We start from the raw sequence: 18,539 nt of genomic DNA, 5'->3' as shown, positions 1-18,539 counted from the left end.
GACATTGTGGGGGATGAGATGTGAGCAGTGGCAAGAGGTGCAACCTATACTGTCACAATCAAATAGGCCAGCTACATTGTGGAAGGAGACATCTGTTTGTCTGGATTAAAAAAAAAAGGAAAAATAGTGCAAAACAGGTGCAAAAATAACAGGAACCAGTGCGGGTCAATCATCCGGTGGCATCTGGAAGGAAGATCTGATGGAGATCTGGGGCACTTCTTGCTGTATTTCTGTCACTGTGGGATGAATGGGAGACCTGGGGTAGTAGGGGAGAGGGGCCAGTCCAGCAAGGAGACATGAGGCAGCTCCAGGGTGCTCAGGAACTGCGGAAAGTTTCCCAGGGTGCAGAATAGGGCTGTTTTGCCTTCATGGTGGACCCACAGCTGGAATGGAAACCTCCATTAGTATTTGATGTGTTTCTCCTGGAGGAGAGATGTAAGTGGCTTGAGAGAGCGTCTCATGGCCAAGGTTTGGCGTGAGAGGTCTGGACGTAGCATGACAGGGGTATTGGTCAACCGGATGGAATCTTGTGTGCTGGCGGCCTGCATAATTTCCTTCTTGACCTTGTAGAAGTGAACTCTACATCGTGTTTCGCAGACAAAGGAAGAATCAGGGATCCTCGGGCCCGAGGTCCTGTGAACTCTGTACAATTCAATAGGAGCATCTTTAGGCTGCTGGAGTAGCTGATTAAAAATGGCGGTGACTGCCCTGACAGGTCCTTGTGCTCCACCATTTCATGGATTCTGATATTGTTCTGTCTGTTACGGTTCTCAATGTCATCCTGCTGATACATGAGTGTCTGCTGCAAAACAGTGTGGGAATTCAGTGTCTCCTCGTGGGACTGTAAAGTGTTGCCTATATGTCTTTTCTATGCGGGAGACATAGTGTTCAAAGTCAGTTTTTGTAGGCAGGGATCGCATATATGCATGCAGGGATTGCATCTGCAACGCCATATCACAGCCATCACCGGAGCACAGTGAGGCCTGTGGGAGCTGTGTATAGGAGGCTCAAAGTCTGCGAGGGAGGCAGAGTAGCCCCTGGAGTATACCTGTATGCTGTCTGCTGGCTCAGAGTGGGCTGGGGACGAAGGCACCAGCCCCATCTTGGATTTCCCCTGGTTCATGTAGGCTGCAGATGCTCAGGTGAGAAACCCCCCCAATGTGCCCTGTGTCTGGTCATTGGCAGGCTTAGATTGATCCTTGGTTTTCCCCTTGCCCATTGGTGCGATTGGATGAGGATGGAAATGATGATGGAGGAGATAGGACCCCTGAGAGCCATCAGGACCGGGAGCTGCCACGATGCATGTTGACAGCTCCATGTGCTAAGCCACGCCCCTCATAAATATTTTTTTAAATTACTATATAGGAACACTTTTAGCCCTTGTACACACAGTCGGAGATTCCGTCGGAATGTGTCCGATCGGATCGGTTTGTCGGATATTCCGACTGTGTGTGGTATGCATCGGACTGTTTCCGTCGGAATATCCGTCGGACCAAATTTTCCAACTTGCTGGAAATATTTTCCGACAAACTGCTCCGATCGGACATACTCCGATCATATGTAGCCTACTCCGACGGACAAGGTGCCACGCATGCTCACATTCAAATTCCGACACGGAAGTGCTCGTTCAGGTAAAACTACTGCTCGTAATTGATATAGCACATTCATCACGCTGCAATGTTAAAAATTCTTTCATGAAGCACATTCTCTTGTTCTTTACAATGCTGCAAGAAGGAACTTCTTTTGATGCTCATAGTCACACACACTTCTCCCGAACGTATTTCATTACTCTTTTTTCACCATTTCGGCAATACAATTTTTGTTTTTGTCACATCTACACAATTTTAGATTTTGTTTATTCTTTTTTGGATGCTTTTTTTTTTATTTCCTAAAAATCTCATTTAAAGACAGTTTGCTAATTTCTCCTTTTTTGGGGGTGTTTTTTTGTGTGTAAACTTACCACAACATTATTGTATTTTTTATCTTTGGTTTTTCGTTTTTAATCTACAGGAGGTTGTTTAGTGTTGGTACCCCTTGTTATTCATTTCACTTTGTATTTTTGAAATGTACCTGCCTGCTCACAAATAAACTGGCCTTTTGGAAGGAAAACACATACGCAAGTATTTCATCAAACAAAAAAAAACTTTATTTTGGTCGCAATAAAATAAAAAGAGGAACGCAGCGCTGGAGAAACTTGTTACTTTGGCGCAGCCTTTGGCCCCCAGGGCAGACATGAACTAATTAGAATAATAAAAATTGGTGGCTTGAGGAGTTCATATCTCAGGGAGAGAAGTATGGTCCCGAAATCCTAGAGAACAGGAAATTCAGATGCCATTCATGTCCCCAGGATGTGGTTCTTCAAGAGGCTGCATCTTCTGGCAGACCAGACTGAATCCAGGCCATCACTCGCTCGTCTTCCTTACGCACTTCCCTCCAGGCATCCTTCGAGGCTGTGGCTGTGCTCCTGTAGTTGGGGCAGGAGGAGGAGAAGGAGGGCATTGGTTGACCTCCTGGCTGCTACTTGCCACAGCCTCCCCCCGAATTAGGTCTTGCTGTGTATGAAAAGGGGACATAGTTTTAGTTTTTTGCTCATCAATCACACCAATTTGTGCTCCTGGCTTTTGCAAATTGAATGTTACCAAATAGAACAGACTATCATTCTGAGCCCAGCATTTTTCTTTCCCGTCCCAATCATTTTTGGTCACTACTGTCTCTTGATATGTAAACCACTTTGTTAAATCACAACTTACTGATCAATAAGGACATCTAGTTAACATCATTAAATGTAACACAAGAAATATGTTCAACAATGCAATACCTGTCTCAAGCTGGGCCCCACCACACGTTGCTGCCTGAAAGGCCCAGGTTGGATGTTGGAAGCCTCAGCTGGGGGTGAAGGATGCCTTGAAGGAAGACTGGAGAGTGGTGGCCTGAGTGGTGGCCTGGGTACCCCCTGGTCTACCAGAAAATGCAGCCTGTCGAAGTAAACCATCCTGGGGTAATAAACAGCATGTCTGCCGTGGGGACCATGATCCGCACCAAAGAAAGGAGTTTCTCCAGCGCTGCGTTCCTCTTTCTTATGTCGTAATAAAACTCGTTGTGGATCTGCCACAGGCAGGGCATCTCCCTGTACATTTGGAGGAATAGCCCCATAAAATTGGGGTTTTGGAATGGATCCATCTTGTCTGCAAGACACAACACAAGACAAACCCTCAAATACTAATAATGCCATTAAAAACCCTCCTAATCTTGTCCCAACATCGGCCTAGATAGAAGCAGTCTAGTCTAGTGATGCACCAAGTTAAAATTTTTACCTTCGTTGGCACGATCGTCGCGTCCGCGCCTCACTCTCTTCCCAGATCGTACGGACGATACACGCATGTTGCGTTTTATATACAGTGCGCATGCGTGAAACTCCGCCCACCCCTGACGTTCTTTCTAGACTATTCCCCGCCCCTTCGCTTTTGGCGCAGTGGGGAGAACACATGGCAGAGAGAACGCAGGTGCGCAATCAAAGTTCCACTAACAAGGAGGAGGGTGAGGAAAGCCCGGAGCCTGAAACGTCCCAATCCAGGAAGAGAAGATTTAAAGCTTCAAATATGTCTTTTGGAGAGATATTGGAGATGGTGGACATATTGAACAGGACCGACTATGATGGGAAGTATGGACCTTACCCAAACCCAAATATCAGAAAGGCCAAGATCATGACTAAAGTTGTGAAGAGTCTTCAGAAGAATTTTGGGGTACGACGATCCAAGGATCAACTGAGAAAACGCTGGTCAGACCTGAAACTGAGGGAGCACGAGCAGTACAGAAGAATCAAGGATCATGTTCTTAAAAAAAGTAAGTAGTTGTCGTGTGTTCATATGATTATTCTTGCTTGCATACTGCTCCATGTGCTTTGATTTCATGTTGTGCATTTTAAAATGGCCACTTTCAAGTTCATGGTTTCATTCGTTCGTAAGAAACATCGTTCTGCAGGTAAGTATTCCAGCTTAACAAAGTGTCCCCAATAATGTTCTCACCTTGGAACTCGGACAAAAAACACAATTGTACAACACTTCCAAGCAATGTTTCATATTAATATTTCTGCCCTCTGTGTGCTAATTTTTTTATTTTTACATTCTCATAGGGGAGAGAAGACTCGGCAAGTATGAGGACACCAGGGACCACACCCCTCCCAAAAAAGGGCAACTTCGAAAACCAGAAACAGAGGAGCAGGAGGAGGAGGAGGAGGAAGAGGAAGGAGAGATCGTTGAGGTTGGGCAAATTGTCACCACAACAGGTGATAACACAGCTTCCGTTAAGTTCATCAATATATGTCACCATATTTTTATTACATGGTTGTTTTTTTGATTTGTTTTGTAGGTGATGTGGAAGAAGATTCCCGTTTTACCAGTGAAAGTGCCCAGATCCTGATTGGGGAGATAATGGGGTGCAATCGGGATTTGGAAAATATACAGCAAAACATCAATGATGTTAAAAATAAAATGAAGAACATCATTGATGTTTTGGGGAGAGTGTGAAACAGAAAAAAATAGATAGGGTTTTAGTTTTGCTATTTTAAAACACAACTTTTGTATTTATCGAAATTACAAATTTGGAAGATGCACAGAGTGTGTAAACATCTATCTCCCATCATGGGGGATCAATGTACGTGTTTTGTGTAAAGTGGCTGAGATGAAGGGGTTGCAGCCCCAAAGCATGTACATTGATCCCCCATGATGGGAGATAGCACATGTTGACACACTGTGTGCATCTTCCAAATTTGGATTTTCCAGGGGTCACACCCCATGTGATGAAGGCAATATCAGCCCAGTTTGTACATACCTATGTCTGATATTGTCTTCACTTTTCAAAGTTGAACTTTGTAAGTTCCTGTGTTCTTTTTTTTACTCTTTGATACATGCCTGTTTACACAAAAACACCAAGTAAACAAAAATTAGCTGAAAGTCTGTTTTTGATACACACAATTTCTTGTTTTGTTGTAAAAACCATTTCTAAACGCTCATGTGAATGTGCTTGGATTAAAAAGTTTAATTATCAACAATGTGTGGCTTCCTTTTTCATTGCGCCAAACATGTATTTGGAGTAAAATTTTAGTTTCAGGTGTACTTTTGCAGTGCACTTGTAGTGCATAGTGGATGTGCCTTTAGTAAAAAACACCCACAGTGATGTGTAAATTTGTACAATCATGCCATTTTCCTGCCATGGTGCTGAAAATGAGCACGATTGTGGTCAGTAATGCACTGCATACATTAGTTACCAAAAACAAGGTGTGTGTGTAGCAGACCCACAACATAATAAGCTTATCTGAAGAAGAGACTGTCCCCTCATCTCGCTCAGAACTTGGGTTTGCACTGTTGTTGAAAAAGGCACAACTTGAAAAAACATAAATATACCTAGGAGACACCTAAAACCAAGCCAAGCAGTAAATGAAGGAGTTTCAAAGAAAAATGTATTGTGAAAATGCCTCTCAGACATTGTCTGGCATATCAATGGCCCCCCTACCCACAAAGTAGTCCATGTATTGGGTTCTAACCTCACGGGTGCTTTGGGGGGGGGGGGGGCAAGCCAGGATGAGCAGGTTCAAGGTCCGTGAGGTTATCTTCATTTTCCAGCAAGTCTGCTTCTTGTTGGCCAACTGAGACCGCATAGTTCGCAGAACATTTTTTAAGAAAATTGTGCAGAACACAGCACGCCAGCACTATGTGATTGAGTTTGTATTCCGCCATGTGAATAGGCGTAAGAAAAAGGCGGAACCGGCTGGCCAGTATACCAAAAGTGTTCTCCACCACTCCTTGGGCTCTGGACAGGCGGAAATTAAAAATCCTCTGGCGTTGAAGGACACTGTGGAGTGAAACAAGAACCAAAATTAGTAATTTGACAAATCAACATTGCAAGCAGATTAGACACCAACATTTTTGGCCAAGATTAGTATAACATTTTGGGAACTGAGTATTTAAAGCCTAAAGCATAAGGTCCCCTTATGAGAGTCATCAGAGCATATGAATTAGAGCATATTTCAATGATGGTAATTAGGGAATGAGGAAAGAAATGCAAGACATTAGCAATCATGAAATACATAGAATGTGATGTTAAAGGATAAAACTTAGCTTCATATAGACCTTCTGCAGGACTTGAATGATGGCAGAACAGGTCTCTGGAATAATGATCCCCAGAGCCTGGGGGGAGATGCCTGTAGAGAACTTGAGGTCCAGAAGGCTTCTCCCTGTCGCCAAGTAGCGCAACGTGGCGATGAGCCTCTGCTCCGGAGTGATGGCTTGCCGCATGCAGGTATCCTGCCTGGTGATATAAGGGGTCAGCAAAGCCAGCAGACGGTGAAAAACGGGTTCTGTCATCCGGAGATAATTCCTGAAATCATCAGGACTATTCTCCCGGATCTCACGGAGCAAAGGCATGTGCTGGTCACGCTGGCGCAACCAATTCTTGGTCCACAAACGCCTCCCCTCCCTGTTCATGGACGGGCTTGTGTCAAAGTAAGAACCCCAAACAAAGCCCCTGCACAGCACAAACTCTACGACGAGTACGTAGACGAAACATGGTTTCAAAGCGGTCGGCTCGTCAGAACGGACAACAGAAAGCACCGATAAACAGCAAGGCCTGAAAGAGCGACCTGAATAGCAGAAGCAAGCAGACAATAAGAAATGCAAATCAAAGCGTACTATATCAAGATATAGTCCACAATGAGAAACAAATACTTACTGACTGCACGCACTGATTATCAGATACGCACACACAAGCACAAACCGAAGAGCAGTAGCGATCTGAATCACAAATCTGAAAAGCGCGAATCGTCTCTCACCAAACTTCTACTAACGCGAGATCAGCAGAAGGAGCCCAAAGGGTGCCAGACGTGGTGCTGAACTTCCCTTTTGTAGGCCCCCCGTACACGGCTTACGTCACCGCGTTCTTTGCAACCACAAATTCAGACAACTTGGTCCTACCGTGTGTATGCAACATCACTTCCGGACCGAGTCCAGAATGAATCCGTCGGAATAACTCTGACGGATTTGGTCATCGGAATCTCCGATCGTGTGTACAAGGGCTTAGAGAGATTGAAAGGTGATTCTACCCAACTCCAGAATAGATTTTCCAGCTTAAAGGCATAGTCCTCCTTTGAGATCATATGTGTTGCACCCATTTTATGATCACATTCCCCAAATCCCTCCACTCTCAAACCACCCCCACATACCTTCACCTGTTGATATTTGAATTTAGTGTGGATGTGTCTGGCTCCACTCACACAGCCGCATTATTCATTCAAAGTGATCTATGAATGGGAAGCCTACAAGTTCCATCTTCCTCCACGGTAGGTGGGACAGATCACTTGTAGTCCATGGTTTACTTATTTCAGGCCCATTATTCATACCTCTGTTCAGAGGCGTAACTAGAATCTTCAGGGCCCCCGGTGCAAGAAATCATGAAGGTATATATAAAATATTATTACGTAGTGCGGATCCCCCTTACATCAGGGTCCCCAGAGAGCCTCCCCTAACATCAGGATCCTCAGAGAGCTTCCCTACTTACATTAGGATCCCCAGAGAGCCCCCCCTTACATCAGGGTACCCAGAGAGCCCCTCCTTACATCAGGGTCCCCAGAATCTTGCAGCCGGTCCGGCGATACCATAAGAATGCAGATTTACTTGGTGTCCTTACAACTCAGCTTCCAGGCTCTTACCGAGCAGCCAGCCTTGTGCATGGCCCTCTTCCGAAGAGTCCTGCCCTGGTTGCAGTTTGAGTTTCTGGGCCTCTTCAAAATCTGAGACGGCACTGGACCACCTTGAAATCCTCCTTCCAGTTACTAGATGGATCTGCACCCCAGGCCATGAGTGCCTCTGGGGGCTGGTCAGGAAGACCAGGACCACGGAGTCACAACATACTTTTGGACCGGAACCCAGAACCACATGACTTCCACCTTAAAGAGGGATTTCACTGTAAAAAAATATATTAAAAGCCAGCAGCTACAAATACTGCAGCTGCTGACTTTTAATAAATGGACACTCACCTGTCCCAGGATCCAGCGATGTCGGCAGCGATCGATCGATTGCTCAGCTCTCGGCGGCTGCTGCCGCCATTCTAGTTGAGGGAATCAGGAAGTGAAGCGTTGCGGCTTCACTTCCCGGTTCCCTACTGCGCATGTGCGAGTTGAGCAGCGCAATATGAATGGTCCGCGCTGTCTCTGGGACCCGTGTGTGTCCCAGCAGACAGCTCACCGGGACAGGAAGAGGCATAGACTCCCATGGGAGTCTATGCCCGGAAGTGGGTGCAAATACCTGTCTTAGACAGGTATCTGCACCCCCTCCCCCCTGAAAGGTGGCAAATGTGACACCGAAGGGGGGGTTCCAATGAGTGGAAGTTCCACTTTAGGGTGGAACCCCGCTTTAAGTACCCTCTCTCGGAATTCACAGCGAGACCACGCACCCACTAATTGGCTCCAAGAGAGAGATTGGTACCCAATGCGTCCAACCAGACTGCGTTCTAATGCCTGTCAGAAGTGATACATGCACCTATAGTCCAGCCAAACTGATGCCAGAATCGCAATTTAGTGAAATTAACCCCAAGACCAAACTATAGTCTAGGGAAAAAAATTAATTTACAAACATAGCGTGTACTCTTCAGGAGTATCGACGCCAGGGCAGGACTTACCATTGGGCTTGACTGGGCTCAAGCCCATGGGCCCCGCTCAATAGGGGGCCCCGCCAAGATACATAGCCGAGTGTACTTGGCTCGGCTCCGCTCACAGTCACGCCCAGTCTCTCCCTATGATGGACATAACACAGGGACTGGGTGTTACTGTGAGCCAAGCCGAGTACACTTGGCTACTCTCGGCTCCACTCAGGACTGCGAGAGGACCCGAGAGCCGCCGAGAGGACCGGAAAGCTGCTGAGAGGACCTGAGAGCCGCCGAGATACAGAGGACTCTGTATCTCGGCGGCGCTATTTTTAAACTTCAAGACTGCAATGACAAGGCTGCAAATGATATGGCTGCAAATGACACTGGACAAGGCTGCAGATGGATGGGCAAGGCTGCAGATGGACACTGATAAGGCTGCATTGATGGGCATTTAAATGTAAGTTTTTTTCCTTAAACTTCCTCCCTAAAAAATGTTTCCCTTAAAATTCCCTCCTAAAGGTAGGGCCCGAAAGTGACTCAAGCCCAGGGGCCCCCACCACGCTAAGTCCTGCCCTGATCGACGCTACACTTGCAAACAAAAAGTCTCACATGTGGTATTGTCATACTCAGGATGAGTAACATAATGTGTTATGGGGTGTAGTTGCAAGTAGGCCTATGCCGTGTGTGAGAAATAACCTGTTAACCTGACATTTTTGTGGGAAAAAAAAGTTGTTTCTTCATATTCCGAGGCATTGTGAGAAAAAAATTACAACTTCAAAAAACTTGCCATGCCTCTTACTAAATACCTTGGACGGTCTACTTTCCAAAAATGGATCATTTGGGGGATATTTGTACTCTCTTGGCATGTTAGGCCTCGAGAAATGAGATATGCCATCAGTACATCAGGTGTGATCAATTTTCAATGACTGGCACCATTGTAGACTCTATAATTTTCACACAGACAAAATAATATAGACTGATTTGGGTTACTTTTATCAAAGAAATCTAGCATTATAAATGTTGGTAAAAATGTACGAAGAAAAATTACTTATCTGCAAAATTTTATAACAGAAGCTGTGAAAACTATTTTTTTTTTCAAAATTTTCTGATTTTTTCATTCATAGCGCAAAAAATAAAAAACCCAGTGGTGATTTAATTCCACCAAAATAAAGCTCTATTTGTGTGAAAAAAATTATAAAAATGTAATTTGGGTATAGTGTTGCATGACTGTGCAATTGTCATTCAAAGTGCGACAGCACTGAAAGCTGAAAATTGGCCTGGACTGAAAAGGGGTGATAGTGCCCAGTATTGAGGTGGTTAAAGAAGGACATTTTTGTTTTGGCTAAAATAATTGTATTGCCTGTTCCAAAGACACAGCAAGGAGTTAAATAAGATCTTTACAAAGTAAGGGGATAGCCTCACTTATACTTCGTTCACATAGGTAGCTAGGGGGTGATAAAAACAGACGCATGACCAGTGGTTTTACTGCCCACCTAAAGAACATTCAGGGGCTTAGGGCTGTACACATTAAACCCCTTTAGTGTTCGGCGGGCAGGAGTGCCGGCGAACACAACACAATGATAACAAGGGGACTATAATGCAACCACTCTGAAATGCATGTAGTTGCAGTGTGGTCTTTCAGCCTTTTCAGGGTTAGAACAGGCCATGAGGAGACAACATATTCCCTCCCAGCTGCCTGTTAACAGACAGCCCTTCACTACTGATTGCTCTTCAGAGGGGCAGCAAGGGCTGTCATCCATGTGAATAAACCTTAGAAGGTGTCATCAGAAAGCGCATTCAATCTGAAGATTTTCTCCTACCTTCTGTTTCAGTTTCAAAAACTCAAAAATTTTGTTTTTCCTATATCTTTTTGTACCAGAGACAGTGTTCCTCAGGACCAACAGATATGGTCAATCTCCCCAGATATAGACAGCAACAATATAATAAATATAAAAATATCTTTTGGTTTTTCTTAAACTTCAAATTTTCACAAGAACCTACGGTATTGTGTAGAATGTGCAAATCATCAGCCCAAATAAAAATAATAATTATTTGAACTATTAAGAAATAGAGTTTCGATGATGAGTTCTGGAGACTTACTGCTGTGTAAGCTAAAACATAAATCAATGCAATTTTTAAAGTGCTGAGAAAACTGTTGGCTCTAGATAAATCCTGTATTATAATAATAATAATAAAATCTACCAAGGTGCATTTTCATAGATATAGTGGGTTCATTTACTTTTCTTTCATTGCAGGAAGTGCAAGGCCTCACAACTGGCAAAAGCCTGCTTACGAACTCGATCCCAACGATCCCAATAACAATGGTTACAAAAATGATGACTTTATAAACTGGATGAGAGTGGCTGCATTCCCATCCTTCAGGAAACTTTATCGTCGTCTTTCTCGTGTACAACAGTTTTCGAATGGCCTCCCTGCTGGGAATTATACCTACGTCATAGAATATAGTATCCTTTCTGTGAATGATTATGTGTGAGCTTTATAAAAAGACATTGGGGGGAAAAGAGCTGCTGTACCAACCTGCAGTTACAGGCTAAGGCCGCGTACACACGCGGGGACTGTTCGCTGAAACTGTCCGCCGAAACCAAGTTTCAGCGGACAGTCCGCTCGTGTGTGGGCTTTCAGCGGACAGTTTCAGCGAACAGTCCGCTGAACAAGGTTTTTCGGAAATTCCGAAAAACTGTCCGCTGAAACCTTGTTTCAGCGAACAGTCCCCTCGTGTGTAGGCTTGTTCGTCAAACTAAGTTCCGCGCATGCTCAGAAAGGATTTACACGCCGAAAGTTATAATGCAGTGTATAGGACGTCGTATTTTTCGTCCCGTCGTACGTGCCGTTCACGTCATCGCGCACGGTTTCAGCAAACTGTTCGTCCGTCGTGTGTGGCCATGTCCGTCCATGCTAATTTTGAGCGGACTGTTTGCCGAAACTGTTTGACGGACAAAGTTGGGCGAACAGTCCCCGCGTGTGTACGCGGCCTTACTGTGAACATGTATAGTCACTTGTTAGCTGTTACTTATTGGTAGCAAAACCATCTGGTGTTTTTTTTTTTATGTCCAAAAAACCTCTGTGCTGGCTCCACAGCCATCTACGCCCATTAAGAATGAAGCCCAATGAAGTCAATAACATTTATGTCTGGGCAAAAGGTTACAGTGCTTGAAGGGTGTTCATCTGATTATTAAAGGACCTTCAAAGCAGTTGCGGAAAAACAGTCATGACAGAGCTGTTGTGTCACAGGGGAGCATGCACACACTTTAACCCTGCCTATTCCCAGGGGCAATGACCTTGCCTTAACAGTTTACCATGGCCATGGGGCTCACCCCTAGAGAACTATTCTATTCTCTCCTTTGCACATGGGGGTGCCTGTGGGGCAACCCAATCCTAGTCTAACCGGTGCATGTTGACAGTCCTCTGCTTTAAACCTTACACCAATGGATCCTGCTTTGCCTCTTGAGCATGAGTTTCCTTTCCTGGAGATATCCCCATGTAGAAAGGAGAGGTCCACACCAGGAATGCCCTTTAAAGAGGAAGTAAAACCTGATAAGTTTACTTCCTCTTTCAATCCCTGCAAAGGCAAAGCATAATGGACTACTATGCATCGATTATGTGTCACTTACCTGACACAGGAGCCAGCGAAGTCACCGTTGTCCCCTGTAGTCCGGTGCATCCATCTTCTCGGTGGGGTCTTGCTGCTCCGCCGCTGTCATTCGGCATAGCCGCGATGACATCACTCCCACGCATGCGCACGGGAGCCGATACGCGCGGCATCTTCGTCGTTGACGATGTCACGCTCAGTACACCTGCGTGCCGCGGTCTACGGCGCATGCGCCATAGACAGCAGTGCCTGTCTTTTGCCAAATATCTCCTAAACCGTGTAGGTTTAGGAGATATTTCTTGGACCTACAGGTAAGCCTTAATCTAGGCTTACTTGTAGGTCAAAGTGTGTTGTAAGGGTTTACAACCACTTTAACAGTTTACTGAACCAATAGAAGCAGAGATATTTACATATTTCAGTAATTTGTTGAAAATAGCTTAAAGGTGGTGATGGGGTGGGTATGTTGGCTACAGGGAGCGTTACAGTGGTGGTTGATGTTGAGTCTGGAATAGTTGGTAGAGGATTGAATCTCGACTTATATCTTGCTGAGGGACCCAGGTGTGTCAAACTACAGTGCTGCTTCACAGTACTGTTAGCCTTCACTCCATGGCTATCTTTTCACTTGATAGATCAGCCATTCTCAGCTAAAGCTCAGTCATGTACCTGGTGGAGATTAAGCTGTAGAGGGGACTTCTCTTGCACCTCCTGTTCAACACCCCTGGTAGTGATGACAGGGAGTGTAGGACACAGAGTGGCACTAGGGCCGGTATAGCAGGCGGCACCAGCTGAGGCCCGTAAATCACCAGACAGGCATCCAGAACTGGAACTCTGTGACGCTGGATCAGTAGGCAGGAGCGTAGCCAGAACATAAGCCAAGGGGTCATCAACAGTGCAGGGTACAGGAATGTGAGACTAAAGTAGGAACAGGATACAAGCCGAAGTCGCTACACAGTCGGACAGCAAGGTACAAGAGCATGAGACAGACAATCACAGGCCAAGGTCAGCAGGCGGAAGTCCAAAGGAGGGTTGAGGTCAAGACAGGTCAAACACAGGTAAGCAGGAAACAGATCAGGGCACAGTCAAACAGGAACAAGCTGAAAGACCACTCAGCAATGTGCTCATGTCATTGCTCAGTTTAAATACGCCATTTACCACCAGTGCATGCGTGTGTGTGCACGCGCACAGGTGCATGCTTGTGCACGCAGACGCATGCACATATGCATATTTCTTCTTGTGCACATGCTAGTGTGCCCGCACATGTGCGCCAATGCGTGTTTGTTAACTGGTCTTCTCTTACAGCCTCCTCCAGAGGTTGCTAGGGGCTTCTTGAGATGTGGCTGATGATGTCAGGGAAATAGCCATAGGACTGGCAATGTCGCCAATACTCATCATGGCTGCACCAGACAAGCCTCCAGGCTATCGGCGTATGTAGTTGCACAACGACGCTAACGGGTGCACGCAGATGCATGACAGAGCTAAAGGGAGTGCGCAGGGTATGATAGATGCTGACACCCACTGCCTATATAAACTCACTGCTGAGATCCCTGAGTTGCTGGATTATTGTCGCTCCCCTGTGTTCCCTGTGTTCCTGCATTCTGATCGTGGACTTCCCATTGAACATCCCGGCTTCCTCTACCTGCTTATCCTGATCTCTTGGCTTGACCTCTGGCTTATATTCTGACCTACTTCTGCCTGCTCCACTGCTTGATCTCGGCTTGGCTCACCGACTCTGCTTCTGCCTGTCTTACTGTGAATGACCTTGGCTTGTTCCAGTGACCCTACCTCGGTCCCCTAATCTGCTTAAGGACTGATCTTACTGTGTATGACCCCTGGCCTTGCTTCTGATTCTCCTACCAAATTTCCCAACTACCCACTATGTCTGGCTCCTTTTTAGCACACCTACCACACAGTGCATCCAGCTTACTTCAGCTGCTCCACAGTGATCAAGTCATCAGGCCACAGCCACCGGCAAACCCTGCTTCTGTGGGCACTGCATTCCTTGTTCCACCTTCAGAGTTGCGCTGCACTCAGCTGCAAGGGGAGCCCTCTCAGCAACCTGGCCTCCAACTAGACTTCTGACAGATGACCTCCAATTTGATGGCGCCTGGATAGTTTCAGGACCAAAGATACTTGGCAAAACCAGCAGCATGACATCAAGTATCTTTCAGCTTTCTGTAAACGTGGCATCTTCCTATTGACCCCTGATGTAATGGGAATTTTTGCTATTGACCTCTGGAGGTAAAAAGTCTGAAGAAGGCTGTGAGAGATCTTACCTTGCTACAACTCTAGAACAGAGGTGCTCTTACTAGCAAAGCATGGAATAAATTATGTTCTTAACCTGCACGTTTAGATTTTCCTGTATCGAAGTTTGGAGGAAGAAAATACGCAATTCTATCTACGCTCTCTTGGTGTGGCGGAAGTAACATGTTCCTGGGAATTGCATACACAGTGACTGGAGCTGCCATCATTTTAACAGCATTTGTAATGCTGGCTGTGCATCTGAAGCAAAGACCAAAGAAGAAAAATCCATTTTCTGAAAGATAGAACTATGCAGAACAATTATAACCCCAGCTATTATCTGATACCAATTTTATACATCAACTTGAAGGGAACCCACAGTTAGAAAGATGTGGGGGCTGCCATTGCTGACCTCCTTCTGAAAATGTAATTGCCTGGCTATCTGTGACTTTAATGCATTTCATTATGTGAAACTTTCCTAACCAGTAGGAAGGCAGAACTCCTGGTATGTATAATTGTTCAGAGTTAGTCACTCAAAGTATTGAAGCCAAAGGGTGAGCATGACAGCCAGGCAACTAGTTATTTCAGAATGGGGGAAGAAAATCAATGCAGCCTCCTTATGTTTCTTATTACAGGTTATTGATAAAGTAAAATACACCCAAATTCAATTAAGGATGGACACCAGAAGGCGGAATACTCAATTGCAGAGATGGGTCCAAAGTAGTTTCTGTCTGCACCCCCTGATAACGATGCCGTACTGAATTATTTTTTCTAGTTACATGGAGGATCCATTAGGAAGGTGTTCCATCGTCAGTTGTAATGGCAGTCAGACAGAATGAGTTATAGCGAGGGGGGGGATATTATCTCACCCAAAGTCCCCAAAAGATGTATGAAACCAGCATGTGGTTCAACTTGTCAAAAAATTGCTATAGTTGGCCTTTCAGCATCATTTTCAGTATATATTACATAGCATGTCACGGGACCTGCCATATAATATATAGCATAGGCCCTAGGGTAAATATGGATGTATAGTGAGAAATAGATTCTGTATTTTAGAATTTAAAAATGGACAAAGTTTTTACATGGGAATAGCCATGTGGTAATGACTTTCCTTTTGATGTTTTTTTTTTTACTTTCATGAAAATAAAGACATTTTTTTTCTAAAAGGTACTTTAAACATTCAGAAAGAATTTCCTGCTGTAGTTTGCTCCTGGATGGGAGGTGACACTGTCTACCACCAGCAACTGACAGTCCAGTTTTCTTCTGTAGAAAGCTAGTGTGTAAAGAGGTACTGTAAGTACCAGATGTGGTACACTGAAGTGCAAAGGGTTTTTTTTTTAATTCAAGGTCACATTCAGTTGAAGCCTACACATTTCAGGGGATCAACAGTTGTCCCTTCATCAGGGCTACAAGAAAACAACATAAAAGATGCAATAAATATATCATCCAGATTGTAAGTTATGTGTTTATTTGGTTTGCAAACAACTGGATTAAGGTAAAAATATAGTGAATAAAGTTTACATCTAAAAAATTAATACAGCTCAATCATACTTGAATTATCCTTATGGAAATAGAATATTCTCATAAAAATGGGCTTTGCACCATCTTATGACAGAACCGGATGAACTAGTGGGCTTGGAGCACCTGCCCCTTTTGCCTGTATTTTTAACATGGCCCTATTGTGCTTCACCTAGATATCCTCATCACCCCATTAAACTTATATAATAGGGATGCCCCCCATCTTGTTGTCTTTGTTTTACATTATAAACCACATGTTCCGAAAAAAAAATTTGTTCTAAAAAAATGTACTATCTGTAAAATGCACTGTTGTATACACATGTAGCACTGACCCTCGAATAAGCTGGAGACAGAGAGGCTAGTAGTACAGAGATCACCAATAACCCCGGCACACCGACAATTAAATATCAGTCTAGGCGATGTCTTTTTAGTGTTTATTGCTGAATAACTTTAACAGGGGGACAAGGTTAGGGGTTACAGGATACTCCAAAACATTTAGCAACAGTACAGGACAAACCTCTCTTGTCAGCTGCAGACCATAGGGCAATCTCTAGCACCTGATCCCTTCTCCTTTGCTCAGCTATTAGTTCCCTGTAAGATTTTCACTCACGGTATCCTTGGAGCTGTCTGCCACTCAGCCTCCACAGGTAGAACTTTCATGAGGGAGATAACAAAATCCTTCTCCAGACCAGGACTCTGAGGCAGTTTCCTTCGACCGTTATGCCTCCTCAGCAATCCTCGTAAGGCCCTCAGCTCGGCAACCACTGAGGCCCAAACTGCAGTATCTTGTCTCAGTGATTCTGCTCCTAGGGGCAGCAGCCCTGGGAGTGCGGATCCCTCCCTGATGGGGAGAGAACATTTATAACAATATAGCATTAGGGCTCATTCTTACCATAGCACTCTGTTGTGATGCATGTAATGCATGCACATTAAAGCACATTAACGTTAAGGCAGCTAATTTATTTGAATGCTTCCTGTAGCTGACTATTTCTCCACTACTGACTTACCATACTTTGCTCGGCACTGTATCTCTTGGTAAAGGAACTTTGCATTTTCGCAGTAGAGCTATCCCACTGATGACTGCCGAATTTGATGGCTGGTGGGATAATGATCAAGCTAATGAGGTGGAGGAAGCACAGATCCATATAATGGAGATAGCAGAAGCAGAAAGATTCTTGCACTGCTGGTCTTCAGATAAAGGTTTCTCTACAGCAAGAAGAACTATTAGCATCACAGTAATGATGTCAGCAAATCTCCAAACCTTGTGAGATTAGTAGCCATAGATCTTACACCACAGATATGCATCTATGAGGCTTCAGGAGCGCCTAGGTACAGGGTGTGCAGGAATTTAAGGCAAACTAAATATTTTGGGGGTCTTAGGCACAATTAACATTTTTATGATCCCTATAAGATAGAAAATCTTTACTTATTAAATGCAGGTTCAATGAAAGGGTGCATATGATCTTTTTTGAAAAATGCTTTATATAACTGGTCTATATTGTAAAATTACAAAAAGAAAACCCCCTTGGGAAAGTGGGAATTTTAAAGTGTCCAATACACCAATGGTATCAAAACAATATATTTATTGTATAAATTTAGACGTGATTAAAATGGTCACAATGGACATAGAAATATGAAATAAACAAATGATACATATACAAACATTTATTACATCTCTGATGGACCTGACGTTTCTGGCTAGATGCCTTTCTTCAGGGGTTATTAACAAACAGAGCAAATATGTCTATTGAAAAAATATATATAATTAAAAAGATAGTAAACCCAGGTTGAGAAAGAAGACTGCAAGAAAATATTGATGGAAATATCAAGTACATACCACTGATATCAATTGTTTATATGAAGAGTAAAAGAGTGAAGAGACCTAGAGGCCCCCCCACAAGGAGAACAGAGAGATTGGACGGATGGGTCTTAGATGCTAAACACCTCATAGGCAAAGGATATCTTAGCAAAGGTCCAATTGGTGATCACATGTATGACATCAGAGCTGGTATAATCTAGGTGAACAGAAATAACATAGTAATAACTCAAATATCTCTTAATTATACCAAATTGGTGTACATTAGTGTGTATATATAAAATAAGGAACACCTAGGACAGTGATGGGCAACCTTTTTGGTGTGGTGTGTCAAAAATCGGCAAAAAATCGAGCATAACTCGCGTGGTGTGTCACTTCGACAAAAAAACATAATTTTTGCGCAATTTATAGTTTAAACTACAAAAATGTATAATTGCAATATATAATTGTATTTAATAAACCAAAAACAAATTATTTAACATACCTGCTTAGTAACTTCTTTGTTCATCAGTCAATTTCGTATGTTGCCCTTGATATTATTGAACTTGTTTGGGGTGCCGTGAACCAGGGCTGTGGAGTCGGCTGCTTCCAGCTCCACGTCCTCATCAACATGCCGCTCCAGCCCGCCCCTGCTATGAATATTCCTAGTGACGCGAGGGCGATGATTATGAATATTCATAGCGGGGACGGGCCGGAGCGGCATGTTGATGAGGACGTGGA

The 18,539-nt window shown here is 44.3% G+C and overlaps 1 protein-coding gene across 1 annotated transcript in view; it reads left to right on the top strand.

Moving 5' to 3' along the window:
- LOC143981935 (cell cycle control protein 50C-like) overlaps positions 1-18,302 on the top strand; it is a 39,811-nt gene extending 21,509 nt beyond the window's left edge. Inside the window, exons 6-7 of the mRNA XM_077480191.1 lie at positions 10,893-11,102; positions 14,598-18,302. Coding sequence (XP_077336317.1) covers positions 10,893-11,102; positions 14,598-14,791 — 404 coding nt within the window. The 3' untranslated portion in view covers positions 14,792-18,302. The remainder of the gene's footprint in view (positions 1-10,892; positions 11,103-14,597) is intronic.
- Positions 18,303-18,539: the final 237 nt, after the last annotated feature.

Source organism: Lithobates pipiens, unplaced genomic scaffold, assembly GCF_037356315.1.
Source record: "Lithobates pipiens isolate NorthernLeopardFrog02 unplaced genomic scaffold, aLitPip1_a1.2 Scaffold_16, whole genome shotgun sequence".
Lineage (NCBI taxonomy): Eukaryota > Metazoa > Chordata > Amphibia > Anura > Ranidae > Lithobates > Lithobates pipiens.
Note: the sequence above shows the minus strand (reverse complement) of the source record. Positions and strands in the feature narration are given on the sequence as shown.